The sequence below is a fragment of the Erithacus rubecula genome (assembly GCF_903797595.1).
Source record: "Erithacus rubecula genome assembly, chromosome: 27".
NCBI lineage: Eukaryota > Metazoa > Chordata > Aves > Passeriformes > Muscicapidae > Erithacus > Erithacus rubecula.
This window is the reverse complement of record NC_136679.1, coordinates 5,325,667-5,346,808: the sequence shown is the minus strand read 5'-3', so window position 1 is coordinate 5,346,808 and position 21,142 is coordinate 5,325,667. Positions and strand designations below refer to the sequence as shown.

At 45.9% G+C, this 21,142-nt stretch overlaps 1 protein-coding gene across 1 annotated transcript in view; it reads right to left on the bottom strand.

Moving 5' to 3' along the window:
• Positions 1 to 9,871: 9,871 nt before the first annotated feature.
• SPATA16 (spermatogenesis associated 16) overlaps positions 9,872 to 21,142 on the bottom strand; it is a gene marked incomplete at its 5' end in the record, with an annotated part of 48,265 nt that continues 36,994 nt past the window's right edge. The window contains 10 exons of the mRNA XM_079327841.1: positions 9,872 to 10,184; positions 11,821 to 11,898; positions 13,165 to 13,329; positions 16,017 to 16,129; positions 16,369 to 16,509; positions 16,880 to 17,027; positions 17,496 to 17,580; positions 18,100 to 18,189; positions 18,903 to 19,048; positions 20,058 to 20,459. Of these exons, the coding sequence (XP_079183967.1) occupies positions 9,978 to 10,184; positions 11,821 to 11,898; positions 13,165 to 13,329; positions 16,017 to 16,129; positions 16,369 to 16,509; positions 16,880 to 17,027; positions 17,496 to 17,580; positions 18,100 to 18,189; positions 18,903 to 19,048; positions 20,058 to 20,459 (1,575 nt within the window). The 3' untranslated portion in view covers positions 9,872 to 9,977. The remainder of the gene's footprint in view (positions 10,185 to 11,820; positions 11,899 to 13,164; positions 13,330 to 16,016; positions 16,130 to 16,368; positions 16,510 to 16,879; positions 17,028 to 17,495; positions 17,581 to 18,099; positions 18,190 to 18,902; positions 19,049 to 20,057; positions 20,460 to 21,142) is intronic.

The window sequence follows — 21,142 nt, the reverse complement described above, 5'->3', positions numbered from 1 at the left end:
GATTGCAAAAGGTGATGAGACATAACTGGAACAGTATAAGAAAAGTCACAGCCTATGATTGTGGTAAAATTACAAACACAAAAATTTAAATGATTTTTTAGATTCACTGTTACATTTTCTACAAACACTGAGTTGCAAGCAGTTCTTACACACACACATCCATTTCCTATGTACACCAGCACTGTTGCAGGAGTCTCATCGAGGTGTATTTCAAAATGACAGATATTTTGCTCTGTGTCTAAACAGATGTCTTGGGCCACAATGGCATTGCTTTCACAAATGAAACCTAGTTGCTCCCGAACAACACAAGATTCCAAATTAACAGTTTGCCATTTTTTACCAATTTGGCGGGCCCCATTCTCTATGCTCGAAAGGACAGAGAATAGTTCCATTGTGATTCAATCCTAATGCAATGATGGGGTGTATCAAATGCACTGAAGCGTTGCGTATTGTCAACACAAAGGCTGTGGCTGTGTTTGTGCTGGGGTTGTAGGTAAAGTTTACCAAATTCCACCAGGACTGAAACTTCCTTTCAAAAATCATTAGCATTGTCCCAAATTATTGTCCGGATTTCATTAGGGAAGATGCCTTCTTCCCCTTCCCTTATAATTGAGGCAACAACTGTTTGCATCCAAAGCTGTGCCTGGATATAGCTGAGGGCTAAAGAGATGTTGTTTTGAGCAATACCAAGAGCATCAATTATCAGTTTGTGGTTATTTACATTTGCCTTTTCCCAATTTGGTAAAATGTTTGATAATAACCACTGTCGTGTCCCCAGGGCTGTTAAAGAGGACTGCAGGGGTTGTTTCAATTTGGTCAGGTCTCTGGTGGTGGCAACCAATTTGTTCATTAATACCTCTGAATTAATGCTATTTAAAAATTCCCAATCCTGTTCTCACAACACCGGTTATGTCTCGTTTGTTTCTTGAAAGAATCCTCCTGGTTTTGCAACCAGGTCGTTTGTCCACCCCAAGAAAAGGTGAACAAGCTGGCTGAATTACTGAAACATTGTTCTGCATTGGCAAATTGACTTGTTTAAAAGACCGTGCCGAATTAAACAATATTTTCTGTTGGCCAGTTTTCCAAATTACCCAAGGTCCAATTTCAAATATTTTCAGGCTCAGTATAACCGGTGGTTGGGTAGTAGGTGCTACAACATTAACATTGAGTTCTCATTTTATATTTTGTATTGGTTTTCCCACACATAATTTTTTGGGAAAATTGTACAGCAGTTCAATTTTGATTTTAAATTCTCACAAAATAAAACACAGCTGTAAAGTCCTGTGCTGTAACTGTATACAGGTTCGATGAGGGATTCAGCAATTAATCTTCACGTTCCATGGTGTTATTCTGTGAAAAGTAAACACAACAGAATCTGCCACAAAGAGGCAGGGGGTCAAAATGATGGAACTATGCAGACAGAAATTCTGTTAACTTCCCAGCCATTTTGCTGCAAAGAAGGAAGCCACTCTATACCTCCTTTAAACACAGTATAAGAGTCAGTGTAGTTGCAAACAAGAAAGGCACTCTGCACTTCAAGCTGGAAATATAACCATCTGCACTCCAAGCCAAGAGTCACCCCGTCCCCCAGGAATAATTTGCTCAGCAGAAGCATTAGTGAGCAAAGAATTAATGAACAAAGATTGTTCGGGGGAGAAAGCAGAGGCTACTTTAATTATTGAGGCAGGTTTGTCATCGCTGTTGCCCAAGTTCTCAGTTTCTGTTATTGCCAGACTTTTTACAGTTCCTTCTGTTACTGAGGATTTCTGAGCCACTCTGTCAGGGGGAGCAGTCCCAGTCTTCCCAAAGTTCACTTCCTGAGAAGGATTTTGAATTTTCCCCGAAGGAATCTTCAAACCAAGGCTTTTTAGGTGTAAAATTATTTCCTGTTGCACATCCCTCACTTCTTCTTTTTCTTTTTCTCCTATCAATACATCATGTATGTATTGGTACACAGCTACAGTGTCAGGTTTGGGTTTTTGGATTTGCCATAAAGGGGAGTTTTGCAATTCCTGTATAACCAGTTTGATCTTTACTTTGGCACCAGAGAGGAGAGAGTATTGTTTTACATTTACAGGTAATTGCATAGGTGATTTATGGCCAGCAGTGAATTGTATTTCATGTATAATTTGCAAGCAGGCAGCTTTTGAATGTTTTCTAAGAGTTGGTCTGGGGTGCCAGTTATGGCTAGAGGATCACCTCTTTCTAGGGGGCTGAGTCCCCCGGCCCAGTAGGCTGCATGCTGTGTCAGAGACCATGGGACACGAGCGTTTCCAGTTGTTAAGAAAACCACAGCTTCTCCTGGCACCCCGATTGCCAGTGCTGGGGTGAATGTTCAAAGGTAAGGTTCCCTCTACCCAGGATGCTACGTGGAGCAAGTGGATTGCCCTCATCACACAGCGTGCCTGTAGTGGCAACCAGAATCGCCCTGGGATTTTGGAGATAATTACAAAATGGCCAGAAGGTGAATATTTTGGTCTTGCTGATGAAGAGGAGCAGAAACAAGTGACCTGGGCTGAAGAAGCCCCACCGTACAACCAGCTGCCAGCAGATGAAACACGCTACGTCCTTTCTACTGACGGTTCCTGCCGCATTGTGGGTATGAACCGGAAGTGGAAAGCTGCCGTATGGAGGCCCACATGACAGGTTGCACAAGCTACCTGTCACGGTCCGCCCAAATCATGAGCGAGTCGCGACTGGTTCTTTTATGGATCTCGGAGCGCAAAAGACACAGCAGGGGACAAAACCAGTTTACTTCTACAGAAATGCAATTTATTCAGTGCCAACCAAAAAATGCGATAGTGGGACAGAAAGAGAGAGAGAGAGAGAGAGAGAGGCGGGGGGGTCGGGATTATAGCTACCAAGACGGGCAGACGAATCCTCGTGGAGTCAGCCGGTAGGTGTCTGTTGCCGTTTGGGGAGATCTCGGGGGTCTCCTTTGCGAAAGTCACTTTTATAGTCCTTTCCCAAAGCGAGTGGCTTCTGGCCAAAAGGTGGGAAGATTTATGGACTATTGTATGTGGAGCTCGTTACGCGGGGGAACAGGTGGAAACAGGACGCTCAGACCACCTTTGTCGTCATGAACACACGCAGGTCAGCCCATACTGACCAGTCCATTGTCTCTCATCTGTGGGAGCTTGTTGTGTAAACTCCCCATGACTAGTTGTCATGTGAAATCAGCCCTGGTAGGCATCACCTGCGTAATAGTCACTTGGCGTTCCTCCCAACCCTGGGCAGTGCAGGCCTCAGGCGAGGGTCGTTGGGCAGAAACAGACGAGAGGCTCACACTACCGAAGGTGAAGAAGGTGGATCGAGTCAACTTGCTGAACTCAAAGCTGTTCAGCTGGCCTTGGACATTGCTGAGAGAGACAAATGGCCAAAGCTCTGCCTTTACACTGATTCATGGATGGTAGCCAATGCTCTGTGGGAGTGGCTGGAGAGATGGAAAAAGGCTGAATGGCAACATGAAGGAAAACCAATCTGGGCTGCTCATGAGTGGAAAGACATTGCTACTCGGGTAGAGAAGCTACCCATGAAAGTCTGTCATGTGGATGCCCATGTTCCCAAGAGTCGGGCTAATGAAGGTCACCGGCATAACGAGCAGGTAGATCAGGCTGCACAGATAGAGGTCTCAAAGATAGACTTAGATTAGGAACACAAGGGAGAACTGTTCCTGGCTCGATGGGCCCACAATGCCTCAGGCCATCAGGGCAGAGACGCCACCTATAAATGGGCACAAGACCGAGGGCTGGATCTAACCATGGACAGCATCTCTCAGGTTATCCATGACTGTGAGACGTGTTCTTCCATCAAGCAAGCCAAGTGGGTGAAGCCCCTCTGGTATGGGGGGCGGTGGTCCAAATATAAGTATGGAGAGGCCTGGCAGATTGACTATATCACACTGCCTCAGACCCGCCAGGGCAAGCGCTACGTGCTGATCATGGTGGAAGCCACCACCGGATGGTTGGAGACCTACCATGCACCAGCAGCTGGGAAAGTCGAACGGTGCAATGGTCTGCTTAAAACCACCTTTAAGGCACTTGGTGGAGGGACTTTCAAGAACTGGGAGATGAATCTACCAAAGGCCACATGGTTAGTGAATACCCGAGGTTCCACTAACCGAGCAGACTCTGCCCAATCTGAGCCCTTGGGAACACCAGATGGAGATAAGGTTCCAGTGAGAGGCATGTTAGGAAAAACTGTTTTGGGTTAACTCTGCCTCCAGCAAAGACAATCCTATTCATGGGGTGGTTTTCGCTCAAGGACCAGGTTGCACTTGGTGGGTGATGCAAATGGATGGAGAGACCCAATGCATACCCCAAGGAGACCTTGTTCTAGGGTGAATTATCTATGATACTGTGCCTGTAACTGCCTGTATGTATATGATCTTAAGTTTTAATTTGCTGTATCATGTTGGCAGGGAAAAAGTTCAGGGTGGATAATTTTGGGGGTTGGGTTCTTGTTCTATTACTGTGTCAGTTTAAATAATTTTTTCCATTATCATGCTAACAGAGGCTGCCGGGTTACACCCAGGATCTTTTGACAACTCTAGACAAAGGGGTAGGTGGGAGCTGGCTTCCAGAGGTGGGGGGAAAGCCAGGGGGTGGATGGCTGGTGCTTCCAGCGAGCTCGGAGGAGGAGGACCCCTGTCTGCAGCGCATGCAGTCTGAACGCAGGAGAGCCGGGCACTCTGCGACCTGCCCTGCATCTACCCCACTACAGCCTCCTACCTCTGAGGGCATAGCTAATCACCTGGACACAAACAGTGAGCAAGGAGCCTGCTCCCAGCCTGCTCACACCTGAGACACAGTGCAGCCGCTGCCGCCCCCACCCCTCCTGCTGCCCCCAGCTCTCCACAGCTGTGCAGGCCATCCCCCGTCTTCACCATCGGGAATGAGCACAGAGAGAGTCTGCCTGCGGCTGAAGAAAGGACTGGAACTGATTTATCTGTTCTGTTTTGTTAGTAATTTTAACAACTGCTGTTGTTTCTGCTTGTACGGTTAGATATATTAGTAAAGGAGCTGTTAATCCTATCCCCTTATCTCTGCCTTAGAGTTCTTGATTCAAACAATTATAACACTAGGAAGGGAGCAGAATTAAATTCTCTACTTCAAAGAGAAGCTTCTGCCTTTATTGGCAGACACCTGTCCTTCAAACCAGGACACAGAACTAAAAGAAACTATATTCATACAGGAAAGTTTTTCAACATTATACATATAGCATTAATTTTAATATTTGCAAAAATCCAATAATATGATCTGTACTTATAACAAGGGGGTTCCAGGGTGATCCACAGGCAGAGGCACCTCAGCTCCACACTGCCTCTTTGGGGTTTGTTCCGGGAAAACAACCTTCTGGCAACTCAGAGTTCACTGTCAATATTGGAAGGAATTAACTATTGCAGCATCATAAGGCCACTTGCCTCTGTTGCCTAAAAAGGCTGGAAATAAATCCCTACCAACCGATATCTATAGAGCAGGTGTTTGTTTATTGCAGTGCTGCTGGTGAGGGGGATATCTCCACCTAACTCACCCACTTATGTCATGTGTTGTAGCTTATTCATACAGTAATTATTGTTTAATATTGCAATGTCATTATAATATCTCTCATATATGCATCAGAACTAATTGACATCATGTTATCTCATAGTTATAAACAGTTTTTCTGTACTGCTCTTGCACTTCCCCAATTTAGGTGTTCTTGGGGGTCTTCTTCGATGAACATTCAAGGTCTTCCTGAACATTCCAACTTCCTCTTTGGAACATGCACAATTGGTCTTTCTGGATCTAACTGGTATAAATTTTCCATTTTGTGGCAAATTGCCTCCAATTTCTCATTAGTACATCCTGCTGTTTCCCACTATAGCTATACTTGTGTATTTTTGAGATTATTCACCTGGCAAGTTTCTGTTTATTTAAGCATTAAGCTACTAGTTAACCATATACAAGCTATTACATTGTATAGAAAGTTATGGTTCAGGTTATATTGATATCTTATAACTCAAGCTATACAAGCATCTTGTAAATTTGACCCAAGTTATATAGGTATCACCTCCAATTAGGAGGATTTGTTCGAGATTTTCCAGAGTCTGTGTTGTGACTGTTATTTGTGGAAAGCGCCTTTGTGCATGTCTGCCCATCACAGATGATAATTTTCACCAGGTGTCATAAAACCTCCCCTAATAAAACCAACTCCATGGCGAAATAATGCTATTTCCAAGCAGCAATAATTCTTCCTTTCTTTCCTGCATGTTTAAGGAACTCAGATTTTCACAGAATTGTTTCTTTCTACTTACTCCTTTGTCCTGGTTTGAAAGGACAGGTGTCTGCCAGTAAGGGCAGAAGTTTCCCTTTGAATCAGAGACTTTGGTTCCACCCCCCCCCCCCCCCAAGTATTATAATTGTTTGAATCAAGGACTCTGAGGCAGAGATAAGGGGGTGGGAAAAACAGTTCTTTTACTAATATATCTAACTGTACAAGCAGAAAACAATAACAGTTAAAATTTCTAACAGAACGAAATAGATAACTCGGTGTCAGTCCCTTTATATGCAAGCACGCTGTCTCTGTGCTTAGTCCACAGCCTGGATCTGCTGAAGGGAAGGCGGGAACGGAGGCAAGAGGGAGGGGGGAGGGGCGGCAGCGGCCCTGCCGGTCCTGGGCGGGAACGGGCTGGAGCGGGCGGCTCCTCGCTCACCGTGTGTGTCCGGGGGATCAGCTGTGTCTGCAGAGGCAGGAGGCTGGAATGGGGCAGATGCAGGGCAGGTGGTCGCAGAGGGTCTGGCTCTCCTGTGCTCTGGCCGCATGGGCTGACGATCCCGGGCGTCCTCCTCCAAGCTCGCCGGAAACCTAAGTGCTCTCCCGGAAGCCTCAGAGGCCCCTCTGGGAGCCGTTCCCACCCACCCCTTTGTCTGGACTCATCAGAGACCCTGGGTGTAACGCGGCCAGCTCCATTGGCATGATAATGGGAAAAATTCTTTCAATTGACACAGTAACAGAAAAACACTCAACCCCCAACATCCTTGAACAAGGAACAAAGGAGCACCTAGGGTTTGCCAGTTTCTTAGTTTCACCAAATCTTTTCTGAAAGCCTGGGAAAATGGCATCTGGCAGCTGAAAATCTGTGGGATCGGGACTCTTATCTGTGATAAAAAATCATGGGAATTAAGTGGCTCAATACCTTTGAGGCCCTGGACTTTTCATTCAGCCTTTGGCCTGGGGCTAGATTTTCCCTTTCTTTCTGATTTTTCTTTCTAAAATTTTTCTTGAATCAGAAAATGCCATGACCTGAATGCAATTTCTGTAAGGGTGAGTGTGGTTCTTCTCTTGCAAAGCAAAGGCAGCAGCCAAAAGGCAGCTCAGGCTCAGCAGGGACGGTGCCCACGAGCTGGGGCTGCCGCGGGAGTATCAGCTGCTCAGGCAGTCTCTGGGGAAAAGCACGGCTGTCCTTTGCTCCCTGCTCACAGCTCTGAGGGCTCTGGGAACTCGAGCAGTGCCAGATATGCCCGTGACACAGGACGAGCCCTGGGGCTGAGCCCGAGAGGAGCCCTGGAGAAGACAGGGACAGTTCTACTCCTCCCTGCAGGGTTTGTGCCCTGCTCAGAGCCAGCTCCCATCCAGTGGGGACAAACACCATCCTTGGGCCACAGAGGAGAACAAAGAGCTTCCCACCCCTAACCCCGGCCCAGCAGTTGGGCTGGGATGTGTTTCACTTTCTCCTGTTCCACTCCAGTTTGTTGTTTTTCTGTTTCGCTTTCTGCTGTTTCCCTCTTGTTTGTTGTGTTTGTTTCACTTTCTCTTGAGCCACTCCTCTTGTGTTTGTTTGGCTTCCTCGTGTTTCCCTTCTGTTGTGTTTGTTTCGATTCCTCCTGTAAGGAAAATTAATCCACAAACACCAGAGGTTTATGTCCAAAAATGGAGAAAGAGGATTCCTTTTTGCTTCTTTCAAATAAAGGGAGAAGCCATGGGGCATTCCCCTGGGATCTCTCACATTTTTGGAGGATGCAGCCTCTCTTTTTATCCTATTTTCCCAGCAGCTTTTCCATCTCTGTTTCCCCATTGGCTGAGGTACTTGAGAGGCACAGACTTTCCAGAATGCCTGACACCTGACATTCCCCTCTAATGTAACCCTCCCTTTTAATTTTTAATTCTTATAGAATTCATAGTTTCCTCCCCTGTTGATTCTTCCATCTTCTGTTACCCAATTTCATTTACCAGAAAACCTACAGTTTGTTTGGAAAGGCAAATCTTTTTTCCATTCATCAATCAGTGTAATCTCTCCCATTGTTTCTTTTATAGAGATAAAGGTGCTAACTTTATCTACCAACAGATCTAGAATTTGTTTGTAAAGAGAAATGTAACATTCCTCTCACTCCTGTTCCCCGCCTGTTGCTTCACTTTCTCCTGTTCCCCTCCTGTTGTGTTTGCTTAGATTTCTCCTGTTCCCCTTGTTGTGTTTGTTTTGCTTTTTCCTGTTCTTCCCTCTGTTGTTTGTTTCCCTTTCCCCTGTTTCCCTTCTGTTTGTTGTGTTTCCCTGTTGGGGATTGAGTGTTTTTCTATTACTGTGTCAATTTAAAGAATTTTTCCCGTTATCATGCCAATGGAGCTGGCCGGGTTACACCCAGGATCTTTGATGACTCTAGACAAAAAGGGGTCAGTGGCAGCGGCTCCCAGAGGGGACTCTTGTTTCCAGGGAGCTCAGAGGAGGACGCCCTATCTACAGCCCGGCTTTGCTCTATCTGCAGCACCGGCACCGAGCGCAGAGAGAGCATGCCTGCAGCTTGAGAAAGGACTGGAACTGAGTTATCTATTCTGTTCTGTTAGTAATTTTAACAACTGCTGTTTTTTTCTGCTTCTACGGTTAGATGTAATAGTAAAAGAGCTGTTATTCCTACCCCCTTATCTCTGCCTCAGAGTCCTTGATTCAAACAGTTATAATACTTGGGGGCAGTGGAATTAAAGTCTCTATTTCAAAGGCAAGCTTCTGCCTTTACTGGCAGACACCTGTCCTTCAAACCAGGACATTCCCTTTCTCCTGTTCTCCTTCTCTTGTGTTTGTTTCCCTTTCTCCTGTTCCCCTCCTGTTGTTTTTCTTTCTCCTCTTCCCCCCACATTGAGTTCCTGCCCTTGCAGCTCCCGCAGCCTCCAGGGTTTCTCCTTTGCTTTTTTCCCCTCTGGGTGGCTCAGGGAAGGTGAGGTGGGCTCCGTTCTGCACAGCCCAGGATGGGGTCCCTGTGTCCAGAGCTGCTGGGGCCATGGCCAGGCCAGCAGGATGTGACGGAGCTGGGACCCAGGATGTGCTCAGAGCAGAAGATTGGTTTTGCTAGCAAAATTACATTAAATATAGCAAAGTAAAATGTAACACAGTTGAATAAAATTTAATTGAAATTCCTACAATTCACATTTTATACCACAACTGACATTTAAACAAATACAGCTTAAAAGTCTAGAACATTTAAAGTGAAATTCATATACAACTTAAAATCAATTCAAGTAAATCAAATTTAATGCAATGTAAGCCTTACTTCACATAACTGAAAGTTAATGCAAGTAACTATGAATTAACATAATTTAAATTTAAACTTATACAACTTTGCTTTTTGCAATTAAATAAAATTTAATAGAATTTAAATTCATGCAACCTAAAGCTCATGCAAGTAAATACTGATCAATACCATTTAAAGGAATGCAACTTAAATTTATACAACTAAATACAGTTTAATACAATATAAGTTTAAATGCATGCAAATTAAAGTTACTAAAAGTAAATACAAATTAATTCAATCTGAATTTAAATTCATACAACTTAAAGTTAATGCAAGTAAATACTACTTAATACCACTTACATTTAATTAGTTAAATTTATACAGTTAAATACAATTGACTATAAATTCAAATTTATACAACTTCAAGTTAATAAAATGTAAAATCAGATTGACATCTATCAAATTGATACCAATAGCTATCAAATACCTACAAAATCAACTTTTTGCAAAAATTATGCGTCTTTTTTTTAGCCGTGTGGCCAAGCTTCGTGGGTTGGGAATGAACATGTTTGTGTTTTTCAGTCTCAAATATTTCTGTACATTTGGAGTCCAGTTGATGTTTTTCATTCCAGGTATTTGCATACGTGGGGTCCTTAAGTAATACTCTTCTCCTTCCCTCAGGTACTCTTCAATTAATGCCACCTGCAATTAGAAAGAACTGGTGTCACAAGCAAGTTCATTCACCTCCATAAAAACTTTAAAAGCTGCTGCAATTAGTTTATTTCAAAACTAATGGTCATTAGAAACAAAAATACACAAATTCTCCTCTTGGACCATTGGTTACAGCAGTGGTACCTGACTTTGTCATTGTTTTTGTTTTCTCCATTTCCGTTTGGATTCAATTGCTTCATTGCTGTGGAACAGACTCCACACAGAGATCTGCTCAGGATGCAGAGCCTGCATCATGGGAAGATCTAAAGAATCAAGCTGCCCATTGCATTTTAAGCTGAAATAATTACAAAAAAAAAAAAAAAAAAAAAAAAAAAAAAAAAAAAAAAAAAAAAAAAAAAAAAGAAGAAGAAAGAAAAATAAATATGTTCTGCCATGCTGACAGGGATTCAGTGGAGTGAGGCTTTTTCAGGCACAGCCCAAAAGAACAGACTGAAGTGTTCCTCAGCCCTGGCCTTGCACTGGAGCTGTGCTCTGCCATTGGTTTGGATCAGTTAGGGGGGATGGTTTTGAGAGAGGCAAGCAGGAAAGTTTATGCACAGTTCCATCTGCTGCCTTGGGGTGCCAAGGGCAGAAGGAATCAGGAAGAGAAGCTCTGTCTCGTCCTCCTCCTCCTCCTCTTCCTCCTCCTCCTCCTCTTCCTCCTCCTGCCTTCAGGGCTGGCCAGAGGCACCTGTTCAGGGGATGTGCTGCACATGGCATCGTGCACAATGCCATGGAAAAGTTTTCTTGGGAATATTTCATTGGGAAAGTTTTCTGCTGTGTTGGTAAAGCTCAAAGAGCACTAGTGCCTGGGCTTTGGCTCCTTTGCTGCCAAGAGATCCAGTGCTACATGAGCTCCAGAGAGCCTGGTGGCCCGGCTCTGCTGTGATGTGTTCACCATAGAAACATGCAGAGGATGAGGGAGAGGATTCCCGGTGTCAGCCTCCTTTTGAAGAAGTTGAAATAAAAGCTTAGGAAATAACAGACTGGCCAAAAGCATATGGGGAATCTGGGGAAGACTGATCCCAAAGTGCAGGGGTCCAGTGTAGGGCTTGGCCCTATTAACCATAACCACAGAGCTTGCAGGATTCTTCAGGCAGTGACCAAATAAAAATGTCTGTGCGACTGCAGTTAAGTATGTTCTACTTTGGGGGTAGTGCAGGTATCTGAGTGAGTACAAAGGGCAGAAAGAGGAAGGAAAATGGGTCCCAAGTGATGGGTGGGGTGTGGAGGGCTGGCAAAGCGGGCTCGAGAACAGCAACAGGATTTACAGCAGCTCTTTAGGACCATCCAGCAGTGTCTGTGCATGGTGATGCCACCAGGAATGAGAGGAATGATGTTCTTTGATGTTCTTAGCTGGAGCCGTGGTCTGGCATGGTCTGCCTTGTGCTTTTTGTATTTATAGACATGTGCTGTGATGGTGTTAGCATGGCAGAGATGCAGCAGAGCCTTGCTGGCAAATCACAAACATCCTGGGGCTGGTGTCGAGCACAGACAGAGGCCAAGGCACAGGATCAGGTTTCACCGGGCACCTCCTCACTTCTGTGCTTTTGGAGCAGACCAGACTCAATGACTTTTCCTGCCCAAGGAGCAGGCTGCTCTCCTGCCCTTTGCTGCAGGCTGTTACCTTGTGTATTTTAGTCCACACACGCTCTCCAGTTCTTCCTGCCAGGATGTCCATGGCATCTGCCATCAGTGACTGTAGCTGTGGCACCAAGATACAATCCATCAGTGTGCACTTCACAGAGAAATTTTTTCTCTGAATACACAAATTAAATCGTAATTCAAATCCTTGGCACTCTGATGATTTTGTGACTCATCTTTCACACAGTGAGCACCTCATGGCCAACTCATCATTGCTTCAGCCCTTGCACTACATTCTTGTGGGTCTAAAATACTGTAGGATTCCCCCCCACACACACCCTTCCAGAGCTGTCCTGGCATTGCCTTACCCTGCACCCTTTCCAACCCCTGGAAATGGTTCAGATACTCTTAATTCAGAGACGGAGAAACAAGGGTTGGATCTGGAGTGTCCTGTCCTTAGCATCAGTGTTCAGGAACAAAATAGGGAACCGTGGTGCTTGAGACTTGTGCTATTGCTGCACTCTAAAAAATTCTCTTCCAAAATGCTGGGTTAAGTTAAAGGGAATCCAAACAAAAGTTTTTGGAGTCTCTTCACTAGTGTTCTATGCATGATGAGGAATTAAGATCTACTAGCATGATGTAGGTATCAGCATTCCTGGGTGTGCTCAAGGCACCAGGCTCACCCAAAAGCGTCCCTTCAGGGAGGAGGAGAGACACCCTATGTCCACTCATGCACAGCAAGAAGATGTTTCCCCTTCCTCTTTTTTCCCCAACCCCTTTGGATACCATCACTTTTGGCCCCACTGGCTGCAGCAGTTATCCCCCTGCTGGCCCTCACTGGAGCTAGGCTGGGTCAGCCAAGGGCCCAGTCCTTGTTTCTCAGCAGCCTCACGGGTTCTTCACCGACCTGGGGTACCTATACAGCAAGTCTGACATGTTACCATGAGTAGGCAGACAGGTTTGTTCTGAGCCAGGGAGCATGTGGTGGATGGACCCAGCACAGAAAATCAGGTTTCCCTCCCGTCCCCCTCTCCTTCTCAGTTGTACCCCAATCCAGGCTGTTTTGCTGCAGGTGCTTTTTGACGTCAGAGACGTCAAGGCGGCATAACTGAATCATTGCAATCATTTTTCCAGACTGATCTGGGGAGACTTTGGGGTCAGAGAAGGGATTTTTAATAGATGCTGTCAAATGAGTCCTGGTGGTTCTATCAGTCACCCTTGCAGGTGATCAGCTCCCCCTCTGCACTGAAGCAGGATTGGAGAACTCTTCCAGGTACCCACATTGGAAAAAGGACTTCCAGAGCACAGAGTGGAAGTACAGAGCTCTGCCCTTTCCTGGTCTCTCAGCCTGCAGAGGCCAAAACAAGTGCCGGAAATTAAAACCTACCAGTTTGTCCTCTTCCTGAGAGACTCTCTGCAGGTAGGGAACAGTTGCCAGCTCAGCCATCACCTGGGTCATCACCTGGGCCTGTTCCTCCCCTCTGTGCAGGTGGCTGAGCAGGCTGGCGTGGTGGAACTGCTCAATGGCCCCAGCACACGGGCCACGCTCATCCTGTTTGCCCAGGAAAAGAGAGAAGGTGACAATGGAGGCACAGGGAACACGCTGACCTTGGTGTCTTGTGCCTCAAGGCATCACATCTGTGTTTGTGCTGGTCCTGCTCTCAGCAGTGTGACCATTTCAGGCCATGCTGCTGGGCTTCAGAGACACAACAAAAAGATTTTCTTGCTACAACCTCTCTAGTAGTGCTAGGAAAATAAAGATGTTATGATGATAGATGGGAAGGGGAGACAGCAGATAACAAACATATGTGCAGTTTTCTCCTTTGGAAAGGGATTTTCCACCACCATTGAACAGCACCTAACTTTCCTGGATGGCTTTTCCAGTCTCAGGGATGGGCTGAGGACAGCATGTAGCTGTCAGCTCATGACTTGGGTGCAGAGAGGCCAACCCATGGTTTCCAAGTTAGTCCCTTGGAGGAACTGAAGTCTGCAGAGGTGGTCTCTGGCCTCCAGGCAGGCAGGAACATGTCAGGCTTGAAGCATGTTCCAGCCTTGCCTTCCCATCTTAGCCAGAGCCACATGTGTATAAACGATGTGGTGAACTCCAGGCTGTGTGGCTGCAAAACCAAGGGGCAGCAGCAACTCCTCTTAAGTGTTGCTATGGTTAATGAGCTTGGGTTTAGCACTGAGCTGGTTTGGTCAAAACCAGCCTGAGCAGAACAGGAACCTGGATTGCACGTTTGCATCCACAAAGGAGGAAGAGGGCAGCAGAAAGAAATTTTTGTTCTGTCAAACCCCAAATATATTATTTTTTCCTCTCCAAGTAAGTCATGGTGCTTGAGTCTGTAGCTGATGTTTGGTCATTTTAATTCAGCTTATGTGTGATGGAAGTAAGACGGAATCACATTTGTAGCTTATTGTGTGGAATACTTTAAAGGAAACAAAAGTGGCCTAATCTCAGTCAGGGCCATAAAGAGATGACAGTCCCCAGCAGCAGAGCAGCTCTGGCTCTGTGCTTATCTCTGTTCCCAGGTGGATCTGGCACTGCCATCTGCTCTGTGGATCAGAGGTTCAGCCTTGCTGGGATCTCTGACCACTCTGAAAACTGAACGGAAAGGGAAGATGTTTCCCCTGAAAATGGATGTGGGCCTGGCAGCTGTTTGTTCTCTTTTCTCTCCTGGGCTTTTCCTCCTGTCCATGGCAGCTCCCTGGGGCTGGTATTGAACCCACAGGCCTCTGGTTCAGCCCAGCTCCCTGTCCTTGCTGCTGTGGGGGTGGCACCAGGGTAGCTCTTGCCTAAACCATGGGGCTGCTGTGCCAACCTCCTTGGGAAAAAGGTCAGCTGGCTGCTGCCTTCTGTGGTGCTGCAGTTTCACCTCGGTTTTCTGGGAATGCACTTGTGTTTCACTAAGAATATTTAAATGTCAGAGGGGAGGTGAAAAGATGGTAGAAAAATACTGCTGTGTGGGGCTGGTTTGGGCAATCCCAAACCAGCATCTGCTCTTATCTGACAAGATGAGTTTGTTTTCTCTGTGCCCTGGAAACCCAGACCTCTCTGCTTATCTCTTGAACTGTGTGATTCTGCCGCTTCAAATTCATCTATGCAAGAATGGAATGCAAGACCTGCCTGATTTGAAAGATTTTTTTCTCTTACTGTTACTCTTTTGAGACTGCAGTAGTTGCAATAGAGGAATCTCACCTCCAAAAGCAAAGAGAGAATTGAGGGAGGGAAGGGTCAAGTGTCAAATGGATATTTAAAATATCCATTTTTGTGGGGGTTTTAGAAAGACCAGGATTTTATTGTGTTTCCAATATGCAACCCACACTCTGTGGCTGTAAAGAAGGAATGCCCCCAGCAGAAACAGATCTTCTCTTTTCCCAAATCTGCCACTTGCATTACTCTGCACACCAGGAACTGAGGCTTTTGATCCTCCAAAACCAAGAGCAAACGGCTTCAAAAAAGCACTGCAAAGGAGCAGCAGTGTTTCCTCAGGGTGTCTGCCCTCCATCCCCTCCTCTTCCCTCCCCTCTGTGTGGATGTTTTTGGCTGAGCCTTGCACATCTTTCCCTGTACTCAGTGCACAAGTTCTGGTATTCACTGCTGCTCCAGCAGCTGCCCTCCAGAAGGAAAGAAACCCGAGCTTCCCCAGACCTCTAGCTCACATTTCTTTTTTCAGGAGAATAATTTAAGAATTGCATGGAAACAGTCCATGTGCAAATTTGACTGTTGACCTCTGTGCTAATTGTCACATTATTGTCTCTAGTGCTAAAAACTCTGTCCATTATGGCAGAAAGGATGGAGCAGAGGTAACCACCATCACCTGGCCTGTGGCTGTAACAGACGGGAAGGTTACTTCACATAGTAATCCAGATCTCATTTCTAATCTCTAGAAATGCTTTAAGTAGCAGTGATTAACTCTTGATGGAGCTCTGGGTGGGAGGTGCAGTCTGCTATGGGTATGAAATAGAGTACCTGTGCTGGGAGTTATGTGAAGTAGGGGTAAAATATAGGCCATAATGATTGGAGAAAATTGTATGCAGAGGGACTTTCAAGAAACTGTGGTCACTGTTAAATCACTAGGACTCCTTTTTAAAAGAGATTAAACACACTGGAGCTCTGTTCCTAATGCAATTCAGGGCATTTCTGGGCACTGGAATTACCAGTGCAGCAGGAATTACCCACCAAAATCTTACATCCTTCCCACACATCTCCTACCAGAACAGGAGCAGGATACTCACTTTGATTTTGGTGCTTCTTATAAAAGCCACAGCTGCCATGATCCTTTTCCCAGTGCTCTGCCAAAATGTTTCTGCTTCTTCCTCCATGCTGGGATTGAAAGTTATTTTCTGGCCTAAGAAGTGAAATCACAGAACCACAGAGACTCTGTTTATTCATTTCCATTTTCTTTAGGGGGCCTGGCAGGATGCTGGGTGAGCTGCAGGAGGAGTGAAAGACATGGGAAGAGCTGTCTGGGCCACTGGGGCTACTGGCACTGATGGAAATGTTCCCAGACACCCCTCACCCCCTCCTTTAGCAAGGACTGTGGGAGTCACCCCTGAGCCAGGCCACTTCTTAAGCAAATTGACACACCTGGAAAGATTGGCAGCTTCTGAGTTACAAACTTTTCCAAGGTTTTTCCAATCTCTTTGTTTCTGAAGCCGAGAGTCAGTAAGTACTGCTGGCCAGAATGAGATTCAACCTTCTCTGGCAACAGGTGAATTCCATGAGGATCTGCATAGGGAAAGGAAAATTATTTCCACTGTCATATTCCTTTTCAGGTGTAAGAGAAGTTACTTTATGGGAGAAAAATAAGGGAAGTTTAAGAAGGAGTGAAAGGGTCTCCAGAAACCTTGCCAAAACACAAAACCAACACATCCAGCTCTCACTGGGTTTTGAATCTTAGGGCTTTGCAGCCTTTTGCATCAACAGCTTCAATTTTGCTGATGCCTGAGATAAAGCATATTCTGCCCAATTCCCCACAATGGTGTGGAAGTGTCTGAAGGCCAAGCAGCTCAAACCCTCCAGTTCTCTCCAACTCTTTTGAATTCAGCTGCACAAACACAGTCCACAGTGTTTAAGGGCAGCTGAAAGCTGCTGTTACCTGTAAATATGTGCTGCACGTATTCAGGGTGCCTCTCAGCAAAGGTTTTGTTGGCCTCCTTTATTTTGTCAGCCTTGTCCTCTTTCTCAAAAGGTGTGTACAGAACAGAAAAAGAGATTTCTCCACTGAGGGCTTCTTGAGTCATAGCCTAAAAAAGGGCAAAGAAATTATGCATTTCATGTTGGGTAGAGGCTAAAAGAACCCAAACAAAACAACTAGGCAGTTTGGATGGAGACTCCATGAGCCTCTATCTTCAAGGAGGAGACAGGGACTGGGGAACTGTCTTTCAGATGGAGAGAAAAAGTTATTCCATGCCCTCTGAAAGTCACGTCAGAAAGACTTATGAAAAAATGCCTTCAGCAGCAGTATCCAGAACTGCTGTGGCAGGGGAGGTTTAGGTTGGGTATTAGGAACAGATTCTCCCCCAAGAATGTGGTTGGGCACTGGAATGGCTCCCTGGGGAAGTGATCACAGCTCCAAGCCTGACAAAGCTCCAGGAGCAGTTGGCACAGGTGTTACTCCTGTGAATGGCCCTATGCATGGCCAGGAGCTGGTCTCTGGGGTCCCTCCCAGCTTGGCCCATCCTGTGGCTCCTCCCCAGGCTGGCAGCTCTCACCTGCCAGTACAGCTGGAGGAGGTCACTGGTCTCCAACCTTGCTCCTTCGGCCAGGACGTACAGAAACTGCGCCACCATGGCACTCCTGAGGACAAAGCAGAGAGAGGAGTCATCAAGTACTGGAATTGTCTGGCCAGGGAGGTGGTGGAGTCACCATCCCTGCATGTGTTTAAAAAAAAGACTGGAAGTGGCACTTGTTGCCATGGTGTAGTTGAGGTGTTAGGGTTGGACTTGATGATCTTGTAGGTCTCTTCCAACCTCGTGATTCTGTGAATTCTGTGAATTCTGTGAATTCTGTGATTGTGCAGGCAGAAAAGGGGCTCTGTGGCCAGGCTGAAGGGAGGTCCTGGTCAAAGAATATCAGGTGAGCTTTATACCAAAGGTTGCACAGAACTCCCAGTCTTTATCCAGCTTTTAGATGAGCATCAGCAAACACACGTTTAGCTCCCTAAACAACCTGCCCTAAAAAGCCCCAGATGTCATTTAGGTCACATACACAAAACCAGTGCAAAAGCCTGGCTCCTAGAAGATGTGTCAGTGCTGAGAGCTGCAAGGAAAGCTGCAAGGAAAGGGATGCAGAGGAGCCCTTTGGCAGCAGAAGTACCTGGCAGCCTCCGAGTATCTATGCAGGCACCGAAAGCAGGCGGCTTGGCGCATGTGATTGCAGAAGTGAGAGGGGTTCTCAATGATGCTCCTTGGGGAGACAAGAGGGATGGTCAAGGTTAGACTGGGATTTTTTACATCCTTAAAGCTCCTAAGAATCAAGGAGTGACTGAGCAGACACCGTATGCACTTCTGCTGTACAGCTCAGTGCTACATCTCAAATGCCAGGTAATCTCTCTCTCTCTCTCTCTTGGCCTCCCTCTCTCTCTCTCCAGCTGTGATCAATGAAGAAAATATTACTAAAAATATTAGCTAAAGGTCCATTTCATTGTGGTTTTATCCTAAATACAATTTCATTAGGGGTTTCATTGTGGATTGCTCTAGAAAAAAGTGTTCCAGGGGTAATATTCTCTCTTGCCTTTGGCATGTAGGTACCATAAGCAAAACTGCTACAGCACAAGCTCTCATTAATTCCCTGCTGGCCAAACAGGAGCAGCAGGTGTCTGGCCCATCTCCCTGGAAGCACTGTGAATCTGGAATGTATCAGAAGGTGAACCTTAGATATTCTGAAATATGTACAAGGCACAGGTGCAAGGTGGGTGAATCTTGGCCTGTGTGTCAGAGCCTTCAACAGATGCCATTAGTCCAATCTAAACACCAGTGTCACGTGTATCATCTGTTTGTTTTCTTGATTCCTCTTTTCTCACTATTAGACTGGTTCTTCCTGCACAGCCTTTATTCCTAGTCTTTGTTTCCTTTTGGATTGCAGCCTTAGCAGTGAATTTAATCCCTATTTCCTCTCACCTGTGCGAATGATGCAGCGCAAGGCCAGGCTGCCCCAGTTTTAAGTAGCAGATGACAAGCTTTGATTCTATCCAGCTGGCAAGCCTGGAAAGATCATCTGGAGAGGACTTGAAGGGGTCCTCTGTGGCAAAGCCTTTACTGCAAAGCTGCACATGAAACAAGACCATGATTTCCAATTATCAGAATACACCATTTGCTGGGTTGAAATGCTTTTGGTGACTGATCAGTGGAGAAAACTGAAGTCTAATAGACTGGCTTTAACTAAAGTCAGCATTACAAAATCAGTGCAGAGGGTCCTTCAGGGGTGTCCTGGGTTTTTTGTTTCTGAGGAGAGCTGGATTTAGAGACTGCTGCTACAATTCTGGGATGTCCCAATCCCTCTGTCTGCAATCCCAGGGTTTAATTCCCTCATCCATTTTCATGGTATGTCCATTCACCAGCCTTTCCTCTTAGGATGAGACAATTTCCCCTTTCTTCTTAGGTGACCCATGGTGCTGTCCCTATCACAGCTCATTTCAGAATACAGGGTGCAAAAAAGCACTTCAAAAGGATGACCCTTTATCATTTTATTCACTGACTGCTATAATATTTATTGCTTTAAAAATTACTTCAGTATTGTAGAAAAAAATAGGAATAGGATATTTGCTTGTGAACTGCAAAGGTCTAATATTTGACAAATACTTTTAAATGAAGTTAGGCAGAACAGTGCTAAAAAAAGTGCAGTTGGTTTCTTTCTCAAGGTTTCAAGTGCCTGGCTGAAGGGGTTGGAGTCAGAGTGGAGACAAAACATTAGCTGGGGCAGAGTGAAAACTCCCCAGTTACTGAGAGGGCATTTGTTGCTGATAAGAGCTCAGATTAGAAAGGAGTACTTTTTTCATTCTATGGGACTTCAATTTCCTCCACACATTAATACAGTTAAGTACTCAGAGAAAAGTATATAATTACTTGACATTCTTTGGTTCAGTCCAACACCTTCCCCCTTCTGTGCTTTACTTATAGCTCTCAGTTCTTAGATTTCAGGTGAAATCTCAGGATTTCTATCCAACCCTCCAGGCTGGTGCCCCTGGCTCCCTTCGCTATTACTGCCGCAGGGAGAGCGGGGACGGCCCTGGTTTTGCTGCGCTGTGTGGGTTCACAGCCCTTTAAGTCCCGTACCTCCAGTGCCGTGGAGAATTTGGCGGCGGCCGCAGCGAAATCGCGCTGGCGGAAGCGAGCGCTGCCTTCCCGCAGCGCCGCCCGCAGCCCCGCGCCAGCGCCGAACCCCTGGCTGTCCCCGGGGGATGGGGCTCGGCCGGCAGGCTGAGCCGCTGCTGCTGGCCCTACTGGTGGCCCTGGCTCCCCAGACTCAAACTCAGTGTCCGCCTCATCCGCGCACAGCAGCTTCTCTTCTATTTCGCGGAGCCTGGACAGAGGGATGCGGAGCGGAGCTCTCGGGAACGTCCCCGTGCCGCCGTCTGCCGGGGTTTCTGCTCTTGTCCCGGACATATCTCCGGGGCTTCCTGCTTTTCCAAGGCTGCTCCGGGGTCGTTCTTCGTGTCCTTTTGCCTCTTGCCACTCCTGCAAGAGAGGGAGCGGGAGCTGAGGGGAGAATCGCGGGCTTTGAAGTAATTTCAGAGAATCCCAGAATGGTTTGAGTTGTGAGAGGAATGATGGATTTGTCTTTACAAACAAGCTGTGGGTCTGCTGGTAGATAAGACTAAGCAAATGTCTGGCCCATCTCTCAGGAGAGCTTTGTTTTGTTTCCAGAAGTGATTTCTGAAAATGCTTTAGTGTGGATTTGAGCACCAAACAAGATGACATGAAGGGGCAATATGTTAAAATTAGTTACCTTCCAATCTTTTAACTTTACTGCATGCATTGAGAAAAAAAAAAAAAAAAGATTTGGAACATATTATTAAATTTAATTGAATGAAGAAAATAAAATAAATAAAATACACATAACTGGGAAAAAATGTCTTTTAATTGTCCAGAGTGGAGATCTAATGTTCCTTCTTGCTTTATCTTGCTAAGAGGAGGGTGAGTATTCTGTCCTGTCCCAAAGCACTATCTGAGATGCCTCCTCTGACCCTGACAAGAATGGGTGTTCATTCATGGAGATTCAGTTTCAAAATCTGCTTAAACATATGAAATCTATTTCTACTCTGAGCACACTGCTTGTGCTTAGGACATATTACTGTGATTACAATGAAATTAAATAGCAGCATCAGAGATCAGGTTCCTGTTCTATTTGTTCCTGTTCA